Source organism: Microcebus murinus, chromosome 14 (assembly GCF_040939455.1).
Source record: "Microcebus murinus isolate Inina chromosome 14, M.murinus_Inina_mat1.0, whole genome shotgun sequence".
NCBI lineage: Eukaryota > Metazoa > Chordata > Mammalia > Primates > Cheirogaleidae > Microcebus > Microcebus murinus.
This window is the reverse complement of record NC_134117.1, coordinates 13,834,297-13,858,956: the sequence shown is the minus strand read 5'-3', so window position 1 is coordinate 13,858,956 and position 24,660 is coordinate 13,834,297. Positions and strand designations below refer to the sequence as shown.

General features: G+C 31.6%; 1 protein-coding gene across 2 annotated transcripts in view; it reads left to right on the top strand.

The window, feature by feature from the left end:
- ATRNL1 (attractin like 1) overlaps window positions 1-24,660 on the top strand; it is a 615,535-nt gene that overhangs the window by 292,057 nt on the left and 298,818 nt on the right. For both annotated transcript variants that reach the window (XM_012772753.2, XM_012772758.3), the window contains exon 26: window positions 7,958-8,036. In XM_012772753.2, coding sequence (XP_012628207.1) covers window positions 7,958-8,036 — 79 coding nt within the window. The remainder of the gene's footprint in view (window positions 1-7,957; window positions 8,037-24,660) is intronic.

Here is a 24,660-nt window from a genome sequence, read left to right as displayed (position 1 = left end):
TCCATAAAATTGTCTAAAATTTCCTCGGGTCACCCCTGAGCTGCAAATGTGAAGATCTGATCCTAATTATCATACCAAAGAATTTGAGAAATGAGCTAATGGGTTGAATCCTACTCTGGCCCCAGACTGAGCAGTGGTTGGCTCACCCACTGGATAGATGCAAATAGCACTGCAAAAGCTTTACTACATTTTGGCCATAGCCCACAGATGGCTTTTAAAAAATCTCTATAGAAGAGTATCAACATTGTCTATAGAATGTAAACAAGACCTCAATCCCAAGGGAAGAGTAGAGAGAACTCTGATTGAAGTAGCCATTCTTAAGTTTTATTACCAAGTCAAGGACTATCTAACAGTGTTTATTACTTTAAGAAAACTTTTATCATGTACTGGGTCTATTAGCTATGCATATAGGAAAAACTGACATTTGTACCCTGCCTCATACTAAACATAAAGTAAATTCCAGGAGGAAAGGAAAAACAATGAAGTGTCTAGAAGATAATGTAGGAATTCTTTTTTTTTTTTTTTTTTTTTTTTAAGAGACAGGGTCTTGCTCTGTCACCCAGGCTGGAGTGCAGTGGCACAATCATAGCTCCCTGTAGCCTTGTACTCCTGGGCTCAAGTGATCCTCCTGGGCTTAAGCTATCCTTCTGCTTCAGTCTACTGAGTAGAAAGTACCTACAGGTATGTGCCATCATGCTCAGCTATTTAAAAAAATTTTTTTTTGTAGAGACAAGGTCTTGCTATATTGCCCAGGCTGGTCTTGAACTCTTGGCCTCAAGTGATCCTTCTGCCTTGGCCTCCCAAAATGCTGGGATTACAGGCATAAGCCATTGCACCTGGCTAGCATTCTTCTTTATAACCTTCAAATAGGGAAAAGTTTCTCAAATGGGACACATAAAGCACTATAATCAAATTTGACTACAAAAAAACTAACAGTTTTTGTTATCAAAATACACAATATCATGAAAAGTCAAGTCACACAGTGGTATAAAATGTTTGCAACCTATATAGAGGGCAAAAAACTTATATTAACAGTATATAACTCATATAAATAAAAAGTCTGAAAACTTAACTCTTCTCCCTCTTAAAATGACAATAGACTAAATATGCACTTCAAAAAAGAAAATATATAAATATCTAATAAAATATACAAATGAGCTCAACTTAAGTTTTATCAGGGAATTCATATTGAAACCATAGTGTAATATGACTATATACCTACTACAGTGGTGAAAAATAATACCAAGTGTTGAAGAGGATATGGAACTATTAACATGTCTAGTGTACACTAGGAATTGGTGCAACAACTGAAAACAATTTGACATTATATTCTAAAGTTGAATGAACTAATACTCTAATGCCCAACAATTCTATTCCATCAAAAGCTATGCAAAATAGATTTATAAAAGCATGTTTTATATAGCTCAAAACTGGGAATAAACAAATTACCTAAAAATAGTAGAATGGAAAATATAATCATATAAAAAATAATGTGGAGCAATGGAAAAGAACAAACTAATCATAATACTTACAATTTTACTTCTGCATTATGCATTAATGTTTGAGGAAGTTTTAAAAAAGAGCATATACTACTTTTAGAATATTAAGGGAATTTTGTAATTAAAACTTATATCCTTACTATATGGTTTCAAAAGGCATTCTTCAAAAAACATTGAATGTAGAAAAGAATGCTGTATACATTGACCTTTGCCACTTTATCTTGCAACTTTAGAGGAATAAGATATTATCCAGGTAGGTTATTTGTCATAGGAGTAAGCTAGAAGGATTTTCCTTACTAGATATCGTGAGTGTCTCTAACAGCGTCAGACAAGGCTTGAGAGTACTCTATTTTCAGTAAAGCGTTTCAAAAAAGGATTGAAGAGTTATCAAAGATGCTGTGTAGATTCAAAAGCTGTTACAGGGTAGTTTGGGGAAGGTTAATTTAGATATTTTTCTATGAATTTTGCATAAATTATATCTGTAGTGGATTTTATGGAATCTTTCCCAACCTTAACTCCTTCCACATGGCTCTGTAGCAACCTTTCAGTTTGAGTGGGATGGGTCCCTCATCGGCTTCATGGGTAGTGGGCTAATGCCATTCAGTGCATCTTCAATGTGCACAAGGAGTAGGCATGTATAATAGTGTGTATTATATAAAGCCTGGAACTGCTGCATTTACTTCTGTTCCTGAGAGGGAAACAGGCCTGGGAATAAAGCAGATGCACAGCAGAGTGCATGTCCAGAGGATCAGAGGGCAATGTAGCTAGGGCCCTGATCAGACCAAACCTGGAACTTATTCTTCCTTTGGACTTTGGGTAGTGTCTTGGTTGTCTTGGACTGCCACAATAGAATACCACAAACGGAGTGCTTAAGCAATAGAAATTTAATATCTCACAGTTCTGGAGGGAAGGAAGTCCAAGATCAAGGTGCTGGCATTGTTGGTTTCTGGTGAAGCTTCCCTCCCTGGCTTTGCAAGTGGCTGCCTTCACACTGTGTGCTCACGTGGTCCTTCCTCCATGCCTGTGGGAAGGGAGTGAAGGTGTACAAGCTCTCTGGTTTCTTTTCTTTTTTTTTTTTTTATTTCGGCATATTATGGGGGTACAGATTTTAAAGTTTCAATAAATGCCCTTAAGAGAACACAAATTCTATTAGATCATCGTCCCATCATTATTGACTTCGTTTAAACTTAATTATCTCCTAAAGGACCTGTCTCCAAATACAGTCACACTGGGGGTTAGGGCTTCAACATATGAATTTGGGGGAAACACAATTTAGTCCCTAACAGGGAGTATAAAATTCATGTAGTTCCAATATTGTTGATACCAATTTGAGTTAGGTTTTCTGTTACTTGCATTTGAAATCATCTTAAGTGATAGTACATCCTAAGGTGTAGTAACTTGCTTAACCACCCCCAAAATTTCATACCAATTTATGCTAAGAACATATTATTTCCAACATTCATGTACTGGGCTTTGTTGATTTTTCATGTTTGTAAATCTGATGACTGACACTTATGCAAATTTTTCTTTTTAATACAAAGCTTTTATTGCATTTTAAATTAGTTTGTTGTTAATATTTTAGTTGGTAACAAAAATTATTTAAGAGTTATGAAAGTATAAAACCATTCAAAAATATTTTCTGGAATAACAATTATTAGGTAGCAAATTACTTTTAAAAATGATTAACTTCTGTATTTCAACACATTTCCCTAGTTTCTAACATTTTTAAACAAAATAAAAGTATATGCCATCCTTTAAAATATGTATTTAAGACTTGAGGTTTATGATCAATTAACCTCAAATTGCTATAAAATGGTGACAATATTATCTCTTTTTACATTTGGCCAACTAAATTACCATCAGAGGGCATTTCTTTGTCACTAGAAACCTGCTTTACAATAGGACCTTTTACTAGGCTATGTTACTTCTATTGAATTCTTTTAATTATCCCTAAATGACATTACCTAATGAGTTCCATGGTTTCTTTTTTATATTAAGAATGCTTTCAAAAATCACCATTTTATGAAGGTTAAAATCAAATTATTGAAAAATCTCTCCTAAGCTCCTATGCTTCCCTTTTCTTATTCTTACAGTTCCTGTACTTGCTTTTTTGTTTCTTTTCTTTCCTCTCTGTTCTTTTTTTGTTTTTCTATTTCTTTCAATTGGAAGGATTATACTGAGGAATATTGAAACTTTCTGATACCATTAACATACAGCATAGTTTTTTAAAAAAGAAATCCCAGTTATCCTTCTCCCCAATATGTATTCCAAGAAAGAATAAAAGCTTTTATATAATATTAATCTAATAGAAAAATAAGACATTAAAGAAAGCAGTGAAAACTTATTTTTCTCTAAAAAATTTCCCATAATATCAAATTAAAAGATACTAATGTTTGATGTTACCCATTAAGTCCTTTGATTTAAGAGATAGAGTAGGGAAAATGTAACTGAAATAGATAAACCCAGAACTATTTTTCAGTCACTTAATATAGTAAAAGTTTATAGCATTTCTCTCTTACGTAAAGTCCAGTGGGCAGAATGGAGCTAGTGGAAGGGATAGCATGGTATAGAGATTATTGAAGAAATTCAGATGATGGAAATTCTGTCATTCTTCAGGCTTCCAGGATTGTCAATAACGACTGGAATTTTCTAGTAGTCATCAAGGGATGAATGTAAGTTTTCAACTATGCTGGATAAATTTGACAAGTGTTTTTTATTTGTTTGCTTGTTTGTTTTGCTTTTTAATGCAGCAAATGTTCTTAATAAACTGTTTTGGTAGATCTTTTAAAAAAACTTTAACTTTTATTTGCAATGTAAATTATTAGAAATCAAGAACATTTATAAAGTATTACCTTGATATAAGGATAATAATGCCAAATAAGACACTCAATTTCAGAAAAAAAATGCTGTTATTCAAATCAATTAAAGAACCAATTCCATTTATTTAGCAAACATTTATTGACTAGACTACTATTGTATGCCAGATAATAAGATATATTTTATTGGGGTATTTATGTGTATTGGAGATTATTAGAATATATTTAAGAAAAAAATTTTCTTAAACTGTTTATTGATTTTATCAGCTAATTTGTTTATATCATCATGATAACTCTTTTATTGCTAACATAATAGAAATTAGTATTGAAAGCATTTGATACAAACCCGTAAAGTATGTATCTCCTCTTCTTAAGACAGTGAAATTGTGAAAACTGCATATTTTTATATTGTCTTTTTGCATCCTTTTAACAGTGATGCTCTTCACTGAGTCACAAAATTTAAATAAGAAAGAATTTAAGCTCCTCTTGGAGAAATTAAGCTAGACTTAACCATCTCAACAACTAAGATTTTATATGTGTTTCAGATGGTACCAGGGGCAAAACTAGAGTAAGTTAAATACAACTTTCATGGGAGTTAATGTATTAAAAGAGGAAATCTGGAATATAACTACATTCATTGTCTATATATTGGATTAGGAAGGATGAAGGAAAAACAAATAATATTCAGGAGAGAGTTTTAAAGAGTGAATGGTTGCTATTGTCAATTGAGAAGTGAAAATCTATTGAAAGAGAAAAGACCAGTTTATGTAATTTCTAGAAAGTCATGGTGACTTTCAGTTGAAAAAAAATTTTGAGGAAAGTGGCTTCTAAAATGTGGAATATTATATAAACATTAATTATTATTAATACTAACATTAGTATATGAGGCAGATACCACATTACAAGGAGTTGAAAGGTTTATGAGGAAATTGATGAGGAGGTGGCTACATTGACCACTTGCTCAGGAAACTAGAGGAAGCTACAGAGCCAATCAAGTAGATTATTGTTTTTTCTTTTTAGGATGTGTAAGACTTGTGTACTTTTGAAAAAATTAATATGAGGTAGAAAGACAGAGCTTGAAAATATTAGTGAAAAGACTTATTATGTTTTAAAAAAAGACACCTCAGTGGTTGGAAAGATTAGGATCACTGACTTTTTCTTTTATCCATTTCCTTTGATTCTAGAGAAAGGATTAGGGAATGGATATGGAAGCAGAACTATTGTGAGATGATGGGCAACCTCAGAGCTCCCAAAAGATGGGAAGGAAAAAGTTTTGGGCTTGAGTAGCTAGATTTGAATATTGTTACCACCACTTACTCCCTGTATGACTATAAGCAATTAACTTCAAAATCTCTGAGGATTGGATTCCTCTTTTCTAAAATAAGAATAATATATCCTATTGGAAACATTCTTGTGAAATTAAATTCAATCATCATTTTGAAGTATCTAGTACAGTATCTGGGATGTGCTCAGCACTCAATGGTGTTAGAATTGTCATTATCCTTGTCATCATCAAAGGACATTCTAAGGACTTCTGCTTCAAGTGAGGCAGAGGCAAGGAGAAAAACCATATTGAAGAATTGACAAGAGTGTAAAGTGGCAAAAATTTCTACTGCTTATAACTGGATCAAGAGGCAAATACAACAATTATTAATTAAGGATGAAGACCAGGTTTTTTTGTAGTGGCCAATGACCAATTAGTAGTGTCCCATATCTGTTCACTTCTGGGTCTTTTCATAGCATAATCTAAGATCATAGTGCATAGGAAGAGAAAATACACACTGATGCAGAGTTGGAATTGAATAATCAGATTCACATAACTCTCTGTTATTTTGATATTTGTCAGGCTCAAGTTACTGCTAACAAAGTATCCTCTATTATTAGTTTATTGCATATAGTACCTAATGTATTAAATCACATATATGAAAATCATAACTGAATTATTTGTTAATTTAAAAATTAACATATATCAGGGTTTCTCAAGCCCAATACTATTGATATTTTGTACTGTGTGATTCTTTGTTGTTGGGGACAGTCCTGTGCCTTGTAGGATGTCTTGCAGCATCCCTGGCTCTACCCACTAGATCAGGGGTCCTCAAACTTTTTAAACAGGGGGCCAGTTCACTGTCCTTCAGACCATTGGAGAACCAGACTATAGTTTAAAAAAAACTATGAACAAATTCTTATGCACACTGCACGTATCTTATTTTGAAGTAAAAAAACAAATGGGCAAAGATACCCGCATGTGGCCTGTGGGCCGTAGTTTGAGGATGCCTACATTAGATGAAAGTTGTACTCCCTTCCCAGTAGTGACAATCAAAAATGTCTCAAGACATAACCAAATGATCCCTAGTGGGAGGAAGCAAAATCGCCTTTGGTTAAGAACCACTGGGTGGAATGTACTCATATCTACAATAGTTGGAAATAAAAATAAAATGAATGAACATGTGACATTTGAATTTATAAAATTGCCATATTTTATGGCTTATAATAGCAATTCTATTAAAAGAATTTGTTTGTGATTTCTGTAGCTTCATAAGACTAATAGATTTAATAGAAACTTTTCTAAAAAAGACAGACCAATGGCCAAAAAATACTTGAAAAAATGCTCAACATCTCTAATCATCAAGGAAATGCAAATCAAAACCACAGTGAGATATCACTTAATTCCAGTGAGAATGGCTTTTATCAAAAAGTCCCAAAACAATGTTGACATTGATGTGGAAAAATAGGAACACTTAGACACTGCTGGTGGGACTGTAAACTCATAAAACCTCTGTGGAAAGTAATGTGGAGATACCTCTGAACTAAAAGTAGAACTACCATTTGATCCAGCAATACCATTACTGGGCATCTGCCCAAAGGAAAAAAAGACATTCTATAAAAAAGACATCTGCACTAGAATGTTTATAGCAGTGCAATTCACAATTGCAAAGATGTGGAAACAACCCAACTGCTTCTCATTCCATGAGTGGATTAATAAAATGTGGTATATGTATACCATGGAGTTCTACTCAGTCACAAAAAATGGTGGTGATCTAGCACCTCTTGTATTATCCTGGAGAGAGATGGAGCTCATTCTACTAAGTGAAGTATCATGAGAATAGAAAAACAAGCACCATATGTACTCACCATCAAATTGGTATTAACTCTTCAACACTTATATGCACATATAGTAGTAACATTCATTGGGTGTTAGGCAGGTGGGAGGTGGGAGAAGGGGATAGGTCTATTCACACCTAATGGGTGCTGTGCACACCATCTGGGAGATGGACATGCTTGAAGCTCTGACTCTCGCAAGGCAAAGGCAATATATGTAACCCAAACATTTTTACCCCCATAATATACTGAAATAAAAATAAAAAAGTAAAAAGAAGCCAAAAACATAAATTTATATTCCTTTGAAAGAAAGTCCAAAAGATAAACCATAATGTATAACAAGAAATATAAATATTTTTCTACCCGTACACCTTGATTTTACTTGAGAGAACATTTTAAACATAGCAGATTTACCCTTTTTTGCTTGAATTATTTATCTAGACAAAATGATTACTTCGATATATTTTTAAGTCTTTCATGTGTTCTTTTATTACATACTTCAAATATGTGTTGAGCAAAAATTATTTGTTTTTTGTATTCCAGTTGTTTCTTATCCTTATTACTGGTGGCTGCTGTGGTATGGAAGATCAAACAAACTTGCTGGGCTTCTCGACGAAGAGAGGTATCAGTAACACTATTTAACCTTTTGTATATTGGTGTGAGCAAACATAAGGCTCTCTACTGTCTGTTAATTAACATTTTTCTTTTGAATACAGATTTTCAAATCATTTTTAATTATTAATATTCAACAAATCAATGTAGTATTTTTCAGGCGTTACAGCAAACTTTGCCACTGTCATTTTATCTCAATATCTATAGAAACATTGGTTAGTTGCCAACAGTTTTTTTAACATGTAGTTAAAATTTATAGTGAATACAAATATTAATTGTTGATTAAATAATTTGTAATATATTTAATTTAGGTATTTAGTTATACTCTAAAAATAATTTATTTTTCGTAAGTGTCGCAATTTAAAAGAAAATTCTGAATGATACATATTAATATTTTGGGGTTTAGAAAAATTATTTTCTAGAAATTTATTATAATCTTTATTTTATAATAATGTTTGCATTTAATTTGCTACCTCTACTGAAATAGCAAATCTTTCTTTTTGAGTGGTCATGTCAAGCTACCATATTATATGTTAAAAAATATGTTGAGGCATTTTCTCAAACTTAATTTTACAAATTTCCTTTCAGTACAAATTCATAAGTGTCTTAGAAACCACTTATATATTGATGCCTAAAGTAAAGATGACACTGTCTTTGATGACTACCAGATATCTATTATTAAATAATAATTTTTATATTACAGTAATCTCCCCTTATCTGTGGTTTTATTATAGTTACCTGCTCAACTGCTGTCTGAAAATATTAAGATATTTTGCGGGGGTAGGGAGAATGACAGAGAGAGAGAAATCACATTCACATAACTTTTATTACAGTATATTGTTATAATTGTTATATTTCATTATTAGTTACTGTTGTTAATATCTTACTGTACCTAATTTATAAATTAAACTTTGTCATAGGTATGTACTTATAGGGAAAATCAAAGTATACATAGGACTCAATACTATCTGCAGTTTCAGGCATCCACTGAGGGTATTAAAATGTATCCCCTGTGGATAAGAGGGGAACTACTGTGTTAAAAGATTGCTTCTCGTTTTGTTTTTATGAGCCACAGAGATTTTTAACATACTAGTGATAGTTTATGTGATAATTCCATTTATAGACTTTATGTGAGTAGAGGTAAAAATGTGTTTTTATCTAATCCCCTCTTTATTCAGTTTTAACTATTAGATTAACTGTAATATTACCAAAAGGAATAGAGCCCAGTATTTTTTCTTTATGTAAATATGTTACTCTCTCTTCAAAACATTAAGAGATCAATTATTGCAAAGCTCAGAGGATGCCTGTGATTAGTATTAATGACAATTTATTTGTAACAGTAAACGAAAATTATTTCAAAGATTCTTCTTAGACTTTCTGTAGTTTTGTTACAGCAGTTGTACTAGTTGCTTTTTCAAATGTAAACACTGTTTAAAATGAAAATAATCTTTGGAAAATTTTAAATATATTGCACTAACTCAACTAGTTATATTGCTTTTTAACTATTTGAAGCTTTGGTTTCCTTATAAATGCAGACATACACTTTTGTGGTATACTTTCAATCTCAGAGGCCTCTTATTAATGTTATGACTTTTGAATAATACCCCTGAGAATTCAGGGATTCTTAAAAACAAAAAATGTGAAACTAGAAATGACTTCAATTTTGATTTTATCCTATGATATAGAAACTGAAACTCATTTCTATGGTAACCATATTAAGGAGATAAAAGCTTTCTTTTGGGATGTGCTAATGTATGTAAACAATAAGTAGATATTGATCAGTGAAAATATTATAACATACTATTAATAGAAAGGTGAATTCATTTTTATAGCCTGAATTTTTACAGAGGTATGGAAAACATTTAGTTTCAATAGCATATTCAATTTTAGTTTATCATCACATTACTAAAATATTTGTTATGAGCAGGTATATGTAGAAAGTAGTCTATTTAAATATTTTTCATGCTTAATAATCTTCATTTTTAAGCTGAAATTTAAATTTAAATAGATATCATAAGGCATAGAAAATGAAGATATTATAACTATCCCTTGCAATGAAGGTATTTGAGTATATATTTGACTACTGTGGGTGAAAATATCATGGATATCGTAATAGTGACAAGAAGTTAAATTGTTTCATTTGGAAACATTTATTCCCACATGTTTTGAGTGGTTTAACTGTCATATGTCTCAGTGAACATCTAAGTGCAAAATTCACAGAATAACAGATGAAAAGACAACATAGGGTTATTTTTATATCACCTTAGTATTACTATTAAGTCTGAGTATTTGAATGATCACTACATTTCCTGTGCCAGCAGTTTCTCCTTCTTAATTCTCTTAAATTTACAATTCTTTAAAAGTTAAAGAAATTAATGTCACACTTTATCATAGTATTTTTTACCTTTCAAAATATATTATGCTTCTCTTATGCTTAAAAAGCAATACAAAAAAATTACCTGGAATACCCAGTGAATGTTTGAACTTGTGTTCAGATGCTCTACTTCCCTTCACATTTCATAATAGTGAAACAAAACCTAGATTTGTATTTATTATTATCAACCTGAAGTTTGAGTTAAAAATAGTAAGCTAAAACCCATAAGTAGAGTTCTAGTAGATTTTGAGTAGCAAACTACTTTTCTAGAGGGAAATACACTAGTTCTTTCCTTCTATACCTGTTTTACAGGCACAAAAACAGATACCAAATAATAATATTATACTTCCCTAATAACATTTCATGGGTAAAGACAGTAGTTAGTTATAAAATATTCTCTGAAATGCTAAATTTTTGGTAAATGGGTTCTCATCTAATGTTATTAATGCAATGCAGCAGTGTTTTACAAATTGGGCTACTCTACCTCCTTAGTGATTCAACTTATTAAAGAGAGGGAATTGGGTGTAGAGTGACAAAAATGAGAAAATGTTATTTTAGGTGGAAAATTAAAATTAACTGATTAAGTACTTGATATAAACTTTTAGGTTTTTTCTTAGTACTTTAAAATTTGAATTTTGTGTAATGTTTAATCATTTTAATATATAGATACATTTTTCCATAAAGCATGTTTTTTAAACCATTAGTAAAAATTGTACAAAAATTTGTAGTTAATGGCCTCAGTGTAAACTTACTTTTGTTTATCATTTGTTGTTTACTGAATTACAAACTATAATGATTACCCTTGTATTCATTTTTTCATTTTATCTTAAAGTCTAGAAGTTACAGATGTTCAGCATGCCTATTTATATCATCATAGTTTTAAAATTAATATACTACTTAAAATATGTTGAATTTAGAAGTCAAATATATATAGCAAGAGTAGAATTTGAAAATTAATTGATTCTTACTGTGTAAGCATGTTTCCAAAGATCTTATTGTAAATATAATGCTTTTGTTTTGCTCAATTCAACTATTAAGGTCTTGCTGTATTCCAGACAGATTGATAAATACTGAGGATATAAACAAAAAAGACAGTGGCTTCATTTTTAGGGAATTAAGGGGAATTGAGTGAGATGCTCAAAACTTAGAACCAGAAAATGGAGAAACTGTAGTTTAACCAGGTCTGTCATATTCCAAAATTCAAGCTCTTTGAACCATACAAAGAACTTTAAATACACCTGAGTTTGAACAGGTTTGATTTCCTAATTGTCCACTTGTAATATAACTTATACATCTGTTTGTTTTAGGGCCAATATGGTTGTGTTTCATCTAATGCTATGATACAATCAATCATTAATTGATGTACCACTTAAAAAGAAAAAACAATCCACAGTCAACTATCGGGCAATGCTTTCTTACTGCTAAGAATATTTTATACTTATTGATAGGGCTCTTGTTGAATTATTTAGATATGGTTTTTATATCATTCATATTTATACATAGGAAGGAAAATAGAAGAAAATAAATTGGTAAAGTGTTGCTAAAGCTGGTCACCTCCATAGTCCAAGTTTTCATAAATCACTTTTTGACACAGGTGAAAATGTTTTCTATGTTTCATATAGTATCATTGACTAGAATAATCAAGTTTGTGTAGGCAATGACAACTATATCACAACTGTCATCTGGCCAGCAGGGATTGTACAATGCTATTGCTTGTAAAATACATTAGATTTCAGACATATTAAAATGTGAAAAAAATGTGTCTTAGAATCAATAAAATAAGGTAGATTGTACTTTATAAGATTTTTAGTACTGAGTGAGTTAATACATGCTAAGTGCTCACCTTGCTGTGTTTTATTTACTAGACTTCAGTAAATGTTAACTGTTACTATTGTTGTCGATATGTAATATAAAGAATGATTAAAATTATATTATACATCGATATTATTAACAACTCCCTTATAGCTTAGACTCCTCTTCGCCTCCATATCTACTCTAATACAGGGATTCTCAATCTAGAAGTCCCTTTAAAATCACCTGTGGATCTTTAAAAATGTGTATGTGTGTGTGTGTGTGTGTGTGTATAACATCTGTCTATGTATCTATCGGCATGCCATTCTGTCCAACCCCCAACAGACCTATAGAATCAAAGTTTCAGTGAAGAGAGGGGAGGGAGGTGCCAGTCTCTTTTAAACAACCACCTCTTCCAGGAACTAACAGTAAGTGAGAACTCACTCACTCCCCTCCCACCCCTTTCCCCTGTCCCAGAGCATTAATCTACTCATGAGAGATCTGGCCCCATGACCCAAATACCTCCTACTAGGCCCCTCCTTTAATATTGGGGATAAACCTTTAATATGAAGATTGGAGTTTCACATATCCAAACTATAGCAGTATGTGAATCAAATCTCAATAAACCCTTTACAAAAGGAGATAAAGTGAGATAGAGGGTCAGAGAGAGAGACAGAGAGAAACAGAGCAGTAGAAGTAGAAGGAAGAGAGAATGTCAAACAAATGTAGACAATTCCTTAAAGAATATTTGCTTGCTTCAATGGGGCCTTTGTACCTATAGAGCAAGAAGTATCCATACAGTTTATATTCATGCCTTTTGTTGTAGAGCAACTATTTCTGTCAATGCTTCAAACTATAACTAATCCTTCCACTTGTGCACTAGATTATAGTTGATTGAATCATGTAGATAGAGCAACCATATAGTTAATTGAACTTAAAAAAACACACATTTTAACCAATTATTTAGTTTTGGTGTTTTGTAATGTAAATAGAGTCTTAATTAATATGATATAGCAAGGCAACTAAATTATATCTTATCTTTGATGTCTGACCATAGCAGCTTTTCATTGATAGTAATTTATGTGGGAAAACATAGAAAATGGAGGTTTAAAAGGAAAAGGCACTTTTGTTTTATTTAAATCTATTAGATGAATAGCAACTATTTGTTCTGGATTATAGATCTAAATACTTGGCTAATAAAAGAAGAATTTTTTGTTTATCTCACTTTGCATTGTTTTTGCTAACATAGTATATTTGTTAAGGCAATGGCATATGATTCTTTATATTGCAGAAAGTATTGTGCATTGATAGCAATAGAGTTTCTCTGAATTTTGTTGACAGGATTTGACACATTAAAAATTGAGTGTGTAGGTGATGCTACCAACATTCCATATTAACCATTCATCATTTTGTCAATTGTTACTTAAAATACAGAATTGTCCCCATTTAAAGAATTGTGCCATAATTTTCACATCTGTGTTGAACATTTCTCCTCCTACACCACCCACCTCCCCTTAAAGGGGAATTTGTTTGCTAGCTATATAGTGTTAACACTTAGGTATTCAAATACACATTTAAACTGAATATGGAATTGAGCAGTATGTATTATTTTATGAGCTAAAATTTCTTCTCATTGTAAGCTTTTAAAATATACTTGTTCCAATTTAAGAAAAAATGCTTCCAACAAAATTATTTTCTTATGACTTGAACATAGTTATTATAATGTCTTGCTTATTAATTGTCTGAAAATAAGTTTAGTCATTGACTCGTATACAGTTATCCTAGTCACTTATGTTGTATTTTTATCTCAGAATAAATATGCTTTTACAATAATATCTGCATCTTGAAGAACTTGTTTTCATAATAATTCAGCCATACTATAAAGAACATGAAAATAAGGTAATATGTTGAATGATCCAGATATTGGGCGTACTCCATCACTATCAGTGGCTCACTATAACAGTGATTCTCAACCAAAGAGGACATTTCAAAATAGTATAATTTGAGAAAAGCCTATTCCAGTTGATTGTCTTATCCCTATTAAAGAAAGAATTCTACTTTCCTCGTCATTTCCAAGAGTCACATCTGTACTGGACTCAGGCTAAATTTGCAAAATGTACTGTCCTTAATCTAGAAATTACCAATAATACTAGGTATATTTACACAGTATATTATATTTATTTATTTTTAAATTCTTTTGATGCCAGTATAATTAAGGCCTAATTTAGTTTATTGTCATTCACTGAAATAATTCATATGCTTTAGTTGTGATATTTGGATAAACCATTATTAGAGTGTATTGAATGAATGTGTTACTAGATTCACATGAATCTAATGTAGGAACTATTAACTATTATAGTATATTAATTATTTTGAGTCTGAAATTCACTGTTATTGTAATTGATACTTTTCCCCTCTGTTTGCAAATAATATGATTTTTAAACCTTTTTTATTTTGATAAATTTAAGGGTACACATGGTTTGTGGTTACATTGATCAATTGTATAGTGATGATATCTGGGTTTTTAGTGTAGCCGTCATATGAATAGTGTACATTACACCCAATAGGTAGTTTTTCTTTCCTCATTCCCCTACCTTTTCTTTCCTCATTCCCCTTCTGAGTCTATGAATGTCCATTGTACTGTCTGTGTGCCCCCGTGTACCCAGGCTTAGCTCCCACCTATAAATGAGAACATGTGGTATTTGGTTTTCTACTCCAGAGTGTAACCAATATTTTGAATGAGGGCAATCAATGAAAGCTTGATTCTTTATTACTACAATCCATTCCAATTCATTGTGTGTGGCCAATTTGTTCTTGTTCCTTGAGTAGCTAGGGCTGAGGATGATTTCTTTTTTATATCTTTTTCCAGACATATGTTTTCCATTTCTTTGGCAATTTGGTAACATAAAATTTTATTCTAGTAATGGAAGAGATTTTTGGAAGTCATCTCTTCTTTATTGGAAATAAACATGGGCATTTTGATATCAAATCAAGCATCATTTTTATACCTTTTACTTGCTTATATATATATATTTTGATAGGTGATATATCTATATATTTAAGAAATCAAAATTGTTACTCCTGTTGCTCAGCCATTCGATTCTCTCCCTTCTATGGCCAACTAGTATTATTAGTTTTTTTTGTGTGTATGTATTCTTCTGAAGTTATTTTATAAATACAGAAGCAATGTGAACATGAGTTCTTTTTCTACATTTTTTACACTAAAGGTAGCATGCACTGTATAACCCAATGAAAATAGTTTTGCATATTTTAGAATTTAACTGTAAAATTCTAATAAATTATCATAACTAAATTATTTAGAAACTTAAAAATAATATTTAACATTTATTGATGAGGAGTCAAAATGTACAACTAGTATCTTCATGATATCTCACATTTTGACCATTTTATATCATTATTTCTGTTTGCTATTTATTTCTACAGTGGAGTAATACACTTAGAATATTCTTTTAGAGAGATACTTTTAAGAATTCCAGGATACCAATCCAGGTATGTAATTCTGAGAAATAATTATAGAACCACATTCCAATAGAGTACTTCACAAAAACTACATGGCTCTTACTCAAATTTATAATAGTAATATAAGGAAAATGGCTGAAGATTTTGTAAGAAATTTAAGACACAGCAAGCTGAATTATAATCTTAGAGAGTTAAATTAAAATGTTGGCAAACTGCTTTAGACCATGTTGTAAAGTGTTTGAAAATATGAAAATAAATGGAAAATAATAATAAAATTTGGTTTCTGCTACTTTTTTCTTCATTTAAATAGAAAAAAATTACATGTGTTTATAAATACTTTTTGTGTTGGTATAAAAAGACTATATAGCCATATTGTCATTATATAATGTTATACAAGTATAATTTTGTATCATATTGTTTTAAGGAATGGTATTGACTTGGCACTCAAGAGCTGGCCTTCCACCTAGTGCATTTAGAGCAGTTAGTATTTACTAATTTGACTCTAATTTGAAAACTGACTTGCTATAACTTAGAAGCACAAATTCTCCAACTACCAAAAGTTAAAGATTATAAAACAGCATCCAAATTTAAACTCTACACATGGTCATTATTTTCAAGCAAAAAATATAAGATTATAATTAGAAAACTAAAAAAAAAAAAAAATCAAATATCTTGGAAATTTCCCTTTTGATTATTTTTATTTTTAATTAGTGCCCTATTAAACTTTTCTATTTACATTAATATAAAAGCATATTTTTTCTTAAATATGCCAAGTTATCTCTGTAAGATAACATTAATTTCCATAAACATACAGGTTAGAAAGATCCTATTTGTATTACTTCTTGAAAAGTGCCTCAGTAAAAATATTCTTTTTTTTTAAATTCATGCTAATGTACTGACATTGTGGACTTTATTGAAGTCCATAATTGGAACATTATCTTTGACTTTCAAAAACTGTACATAATTGTTTAAACAATTCTATAGAAGACCCATAGTTTTCTAATCAAAATGAGAGAAATTCGTTATTCTTAGAAGCTGTTTTTTTTATTATATCATTTAATATGAAACATTTATCTCAAATAGATGTGGATAATTTATTATTACTTTCAGAATAGATATTTGCCTAACAGATGAGCTAACATAAATTAAGCAGTAAATCAGTTTTGCTTCCTTTAGATAATTAGTAATTTACATATAACCTTTGGCTATTCTTTTATCGTACGGTATTGTTATAAGTTGCATAAAATTGATTTCTATATAAAAAGTGCTTTGAAATGCAAAATCTAATTAAAATATACTATTTTAGGACAGTTGTGTTGCTAAATGATACTATTGAGACTATTATGAATATTTGAGGAGTCTGAATGGAGTATGTAAGAAAGCTAAATTATAACCTCTATGGACTACTTTAGGTTATTTTATCAACCAGTTGAAACAAGTGAAACCAAGGAATTAGAGTACTGCATTTTTTTCTTGCATATACTGTATTTAGAAATAATGCTATTAATGTATTATGCAACCTAGTCTATTTAGTATTAAGGTAACCATTATTAATAAAAGAATGTTTGCAAGATACACGAAGGTTAGTGATTAGGCTGATTGAGGTTATTGGATTCTGCCTAGAGGCTTTGACACACACCCCAGGAGGCTGCTCAAGAACTCTGGGCATCAACACATTTATAACCAATTAATGGAACACTTGTGGGTGAACCATATTCCAGTTACTGGCAAGTAAAATCCAATTTTGGAGAAGCCATGGTAAATGGTATACCTGTTTGTTCAGTCAGGTCATACAAAAAGTATTTGTCAAGAACCTCCTATCTGTTTAATACTCATTGTTTAGTAATTACCCAATATTGGATAAACAACTCTATTGCATTTGGTTTTAAAACTGAAAATTTCATAGTTTTATCAGAGAGATTTAGTGTACAATCTTATGGTGGCTGGAAAAGTGTGTGGCTATATGGTTACCAGTCAAAATATTAATATCTTGGATCATCGCTTAGTAATCTTAATATTATACAAATTAGAGTTAATTCTTTTTTGGACTACTCTTTTTTTTCCTTTAATATGTGTGACAAAATAGACTACTGTGTTTTAATTACTCTTTGAGGTATATTAGAGTAATTATTTCCAGATGAAAACATAATTTATTCTAAAAGTTAATTCAGAATTACAGTTTGCCTAATAAAATATGTTTTCCATTTAATTTTGTGGCATCTATTTTATCAAGAAAATTTATATTAACTAAAAGTACATATCAGATATTGTGGTCGGGGATGCCATACATGCCAACCGTATATTAAAATATGAAGAATTGTTAAGATTCATTTCACTTTTGCTGTCTTTGTTGATAGTTTTAGTTTACTTTTAATATAAAACTTTAATCATGTACTGATTCAAATTCTATATTAAGGTATTATTTTATATAAATATAGGAACATATTTTTCCTTATTTTGTTAAACCTTATTTTTTATGTTGTCTAATTAGCAAATTACCTGCTCATTAGTGAACAATGAGGATGTATTTTAATAACACTTAGCTTAATTAGGATGGTGAAAGCCAAATAAATTCTCCAGAAAATACTGGCAAGCAGAATAATGCATAATGAGTAGCAATCATAATGTCTGTGATCCTGTGATCCCTTTTTGTTTAACCTTTATAATATCTGTATAGTCTTGCTACCTTATTAGTAAAATATTTGATGGCAGCTTGAGTACTATCATCCTTTATCTAGTTGTTATGGTACTTAATATGCCTCATTATTGGTCTTAGAATTACTTTTTATTTTTCTTAAGATAAGTGTTTGTTGGATTTCACATGAAGGTGACTTTGATGCTGAAAGCTGGCAGTTAACGATAACAGTGGAATAACTTTTTATGAATGCGGATACATAGAATCACGTCTGGCAGAGGTTATTGTCACACATAGTAAATGGCCAGCACACTTTTGTGTAGGCTATTAAATCGTGGTGATGTATGTTATTTCAGCTAGAGGAAAAAGAGGATATTATACGTCCTTTCTCAATATTGAAGTTCACAAGAAACAGAATAAATTCTAATTAGCTTCATCTTTTTTTAAATTGCAAAATTTTAATATTGAAAGTAAACTTAATAATCTGAATAGGAGTGCTAAACAAAATAAAATATATCCATTGAAGATAGGATGTCCAGTTACTAAAGCCATGTTCTAGCTTTTTGTTTTATTAGATATTTTAAATGCCACCAACATCTCTTTGGTAGTAATGTTTTCAGTTAATATTGATCATACGGCATACATATTTATGTCCATGTGAGCTGGATGTTATCATAAATATTTTTGCTGGAATTTAAATTCTAAATATTAAGCTCTCAGTAAGTTCTTAATGCTTGAGCAAAACTTAGCTTTTGTCTTAGCAAGAATATTAGATAATGCATAAAAAGCAAATGCGGACTCTTTTGAATAAGATTTTTAAAAAATAAATTTGATTTTGGAGTGGTGGATTTTATTTTAATTAAATTGAATATTAAAACAATACATTCACGTAATTCAAGGTCAGAGCAAAATAAAAAGCTATAAATTGAAAAGTTTCACCTCTGTCCATAACCTCATCCATCCTTTTACCCCCTGCTCTCATAAACACTTGTTTCATATCTATCCTTCCAGGTTTCCTTTATGCAAATATCAGCACAGGCAAATATATTCCTTATTTATTACAGAATAAAATATATGTTCATATTTCATCAAACCTGAGATGTCATACAGTGTAATGCACAAGATTTTTATGTACCACCAAGAAAGAAAAAATGTTGGCAATTAAACAGTGACGTGACATTGATTATAAAGTACATAGCAATGCCAGAAATATTAAAATATTAAAAAATCACATTAGAGTTGAAGAAATATGGTATGTACCCTCTAGTACATATTGCTTTTGTCACTTAGCATTATAACATATATCTTTCCATTGCAGACCTTCTTTATTCCTTTTTTTAACAAGTACATAGTATTTCATAGTATGATTGTACCCTAATTTATTTAGTCCTTGTAAACAGACATTTTCTCTTTTTCTTTTTTAGTGTTTGAAATTTTGTCCATTGTTCTTTTTGATTGTGTACAGGTATATACCAGCTTGCCTTCCATAGGATTTTACCACTTTACTTTTCTGCCAACTGCGTGAAGATTATATTTTGTCAAACTTCTGGTTTTTCCTAACTGATAAGTGAGAAATGATTTTTAAAGTGATTCTAGTGTGCACATCTTGAATAAGAGTAAGGCCAAGAATATTTTCCAGTGTTTAAGGGCCATTTGTTTTTCTTTTTCTGCATGCTGTTCACGTCCGTTACCCATTTTTCTATTAGATTGTTGATCTTTTCATTACTTATTTCTAGGAGCTCTTTATAATTAGGTAGATTAGCCTTTTATCTATTTTATCTGTGGTTTGAGTTGTAAATATTTTCCCCAGCTTGCCATTTAATTCTACATCTACTTTTCTTTTTTTAAATCAATATCTTAGTCTGTTCAGTCTGTTATAAAAAATACCATAAACTTGGTAGGTCATAAACAACAAAAATTTATTTCACACAGTTCTGGTTGCTGGGAAGTCTAAGATCAAGGCACCAGCAAATTTTGGTGTCTGGTAAGGACCTGTTTCCTGGGTCATAGATGGCACCTTATAGTTGTATCCTCACATGGTGGAAGGAACTAATTAGGTCTCTGCCTTCTCTTATGTATATGGGAACTCATTCCAATAATGAGGCCACTGACCTCTTGATTCTTTTGGCCTTGTATTCCAACACCATCACTCTGTGGGTTATGATTTTAGCATGTGAATTTTGAGAGAGCACAATCATTCAGACCATAGCAAAATGAAGATATTATTTATGTGTAATATAGTCAAGTTTCTCCAAGTTCTCTTTTATGACTTCTGGATTTTGAGTCATAGTTAGAAAGACTGTACCTACTTCAAGATTGCAAAGGAATTCCCCCATGTTTTCGCTTAGAAATGTTATGGCTTCATTGTTTCATTTTGCGTACATTGTTGCTTTGATGACCCCCAATGACCTGAATATCTAGATATTCATGCCCTTGTATACTCCCTATATTGATTATAGACTGGGGCTATAGCAAATGTGGTTGGAGTCATGCTTTATTAGTTTGGGGCTTAGGCCAAAGGACTTCACTGGCAGTTGTTTTCCTTCTCTCTTGGGAGCTTACTAATGAGATACCCCTTATGGAGCACCATGCATTAAGGCAGCCCCAGTGGAGATACCCAACAGGAGAAACAACACTGTTAGACAGTGGCTTTAACTGAGCTCCCAGTCAGGCCTCCAGGTGACACAGGGTATTGAAGTATTCTGGACCTTCTAGCACAGGTGAGTTCTCACTAGAGTTTATAGTTGATTGCAGCCATGCTAGCCTACCCAAGAAGACAGCAAATTTGGCAGAACTTCTCAGTTAAAACACAGAATTTTGAGAGATAATATACTGTTACTTTAAGCCACTAAATTATTTCGCAACATCCCAAAGCTTAGTGGCTTAAAACGACAAAAATAATTTGTTTATTCAGAATTTGGGCAGGACTCAGCAAGGATAGTTCATCTCTCTCCAACATGGCATCAGCTGGGGAAGTTTCTACAAAGATGCCTCACTTATGGGGTGGCCATTGGCTAAGAACTCAGCTGGGGCTGTTGGCTATGGATCACAATTTTCTTCCATGTGGGCTTTTCCATGTGCCCGGTAGTTTTCCTATACCATAGAAACTGAGTTTTAAGAGGAGGGAAGTGGTAGCTGCTAGTCCTCTTAACGGCTGGACCTGTAATTTCCACAGCGTCACTTTCACTGTATTATGCTGGCAAAAGCAGTATAGTACCCACTCAGATTCAAAGCTGTGGAGAAACAGATTGTCCCACCTCTTCATGAAAAAAGTGATGAAGCATTTTTGACTGTTCCTGATCCATCACACATTTAAATATTTGATTCAACTTTATCTTTTTCCAAATGGCTATGGGGTTATTACAACATCATTTATCAATAAGTTCTTTATGCTCCCCTGCCAATATTTTGAGATTCTCTTATTGCCACATATAAGTCAATACTTATATTTATATTTATTAATTTAATATGGTTTTAGTATGTTAATTTCCATATCCTACTGCTGTACTGAATTATTTCATTGTTAATAATAGTTTTTCAGTTCATTCTTAGGGGCTTTCCAGGTGTACAATCATATCAACTTATAATAGGTTTCCCTCTTCCTTTCTCATATTATACTTCAGATTTCTTTTTTCTTTTTGGTTTAATTTTACTGAGCAATAACCATAGTACAATGTTAACTGGTAGTGATGATCATGGACATCTAGGTCTTGTTCCTGACTTTTATGTAAATGTCTCTAATGATTCCCCATTAAGTAAGATGCTTTGGGGCTTTTGGGTTGATTGAGTAATCTATTTATCTATGACTCATGCCTGTAATCCTAGCACTCTGGGAGACCGAGGCAGGAGAATGCATGAGCTCCAGAGTTCAAGACCAGACTGAGCAAGAGCAAGACCCTGTCTGTACTAAAAATAGAAAAATTAGCTGGGTATTGTAGGGGGCACCTGTAGTCCCAGCCACTCAGGAGGCTGAGGCAGGATTATTGTTTGAGCCCAGGAGTTTGCAGCTCCAGTGAGCTATGATGATGCCACTGCACTCTACTCAGGGCAACAGAATAAGACTCTGTCTCAAATATATATATATATAGCCATTTTATTTTGCTTTTTTTATTAATTATTTTGAAATTAATCAAATACTTTTTCAATATTTGTACTAATGTATTATTTATTTTTTAATCAAGCAATATGAAATAATAACATTTTTTAATATTTAATCATTTCTATAATCTTGTGATAAATCTCTAAAATCCCGACAAGTTATAATCCAGGGTTTTGCCTTCAACAGCTAAGTGCATGGTGGTACCTTAACCCGAAATGATAAGAACTGAGAGAGAAAAAATATGTGAGGAGGGGGTTAGGCAGCAATCAAGACCACTATTTCAGCTAATTAATCTTGAAATGTCTAAAAGATATTCAAAGGGAGACGGTTCATATAGGCAATTGGATATAAAGACAGTGGATGTACAAATGTAAGTTCCCAGAAAGAGGTCTGAGACAAATATATAAATTCACAAATTATTGCCATAAAATTGATATTTAAGGCCTAGGACTGGATAAATGTTAAAGGCTGTTTTCCAAGTATTGTTCTTAGAACAGAAGTCACAATGTCCTTTGGGAGCTTACAACTCAGTGAGCAAGAGAAGTGGGTATACACAAACTGTGCTAAATTCTATCACCAGGTGGAGGCAGGTGGTTATAAAAGCCTTCACCAAATAGATAACATTTGAGCTATCAAGAATGTGTAGCCTTTTGCTTGATGGAGAAATTGGTTAGGATGTTATTAAATGTCAATATGGGTAGAGGGAATGCCGTTGGAAAATAATAGCAGATATGACAGTACCCATTGTTTTCAAAACACTGAATAATCAAATATGGGTGTGTGATTAAGAAACAGTTGAAAAATAAAGTTGAAAAGATACTTCTGTGTCTGATTGTAGGAGAACTTGTGACAGGTGGGGAAGAAATGGGAAATCCAGAATTATATAAACCATTTAAAGCAGTAAATTCTTCAGAAAGTGGTTATCTCAATTATTCCATACAAAGTCATGATCCTATTTCTCTTACTTTTAATAAGAAGCAAAATATACTAACTACAGCAAAATATCTACATATAAATGAAGCATGCATATATTGTGCTTAATGATTTTTTCAAGAAAAATGTCTATAATTGCTAATAATATTTCACTTAAACAAGTTCATCAGATATACTTTACCTATTTTTATGAATTTATATCGAATACATTAACTAATATATCATTAACTATCAAGATTATTTAATATCAAACCTACCCTCTAAATCTTTTATATTTTTTCTGCAATCTGTGCTGAATATTTAGCTGAAATTTCTTGCTAAATGTGTTACCATTTTCTTTAATCTCAATCACATTTAAATCCTATGTTACTTGCGCGCCAGATGCTCGTTAGTTATTTCAGTAGCCCTAGAAATTCTTTGGCCATTACTGGAATCAAAGCCAGTTAAAGCTTCCTCAACTTCATTATTGGAAACAAATTTCCTACACATAGGATAAAGCTTTCCATCTCTGTGCTCCCTTGTTTATCCATCCTAGACATATAGCTCATTCTCTTTGTAATTAATTAGAAACATCTCTTGATTAAATAAGATTGCAAGTAAACAGATTGAAATAATTTTGAAATGGCTATAACTTGTGGAAATTTGTTGAGATAATTTATAAAAAACAGCATATTACATTTTAGATCTGACTCAATGTTAGTGAGAATACAGCATAACTTATAAATATCATTTAAAATAGGATTGTAATAAACTAATGATTTTTCCTTGAGCCTGTTAAATTCATTGCTTTAATACAAGGTGTTTAAATACTCTTTATCTCAATTATTTATCAAATACACTATTTAAAAACATCAGATTTTAGAAAGTGATTTAGGTGGTACATATATTATGTATTCATCTTTTCCCAGTTAATGTTGAGTTTTAGAAAATATGTGTTGTTAATGGACCATCCACTTTCAAGTCATTTTGTTTACTAAGCTAGAACTTAGATTTAAGCAATTATGTGTGCAGTAAAACCTTTAAAACAGAATGCATTGCATTAAAGAATGTTCATGTTCATTTGCAGTGAAGCAGAAAATAGTGTCAGAATTCTGCCCTAACGAGGATTAAGTTGAGAAGCAAAACTCTGTGTACATTGCTGCATTTATTATTATCTGAATGTCTTAAGTTTTAATGTTGTTGACATCTGGAGTGTTTTTCAACATGTTTTACTCTTTTCATTGTTCATCACAGCCATTTGCTATTCCTGTTAGTGTTTTCCAAGTGTTAGAAAACTTTCTTTCTGAATGCTAATGACAATTACTCACCACAACTACATTTTG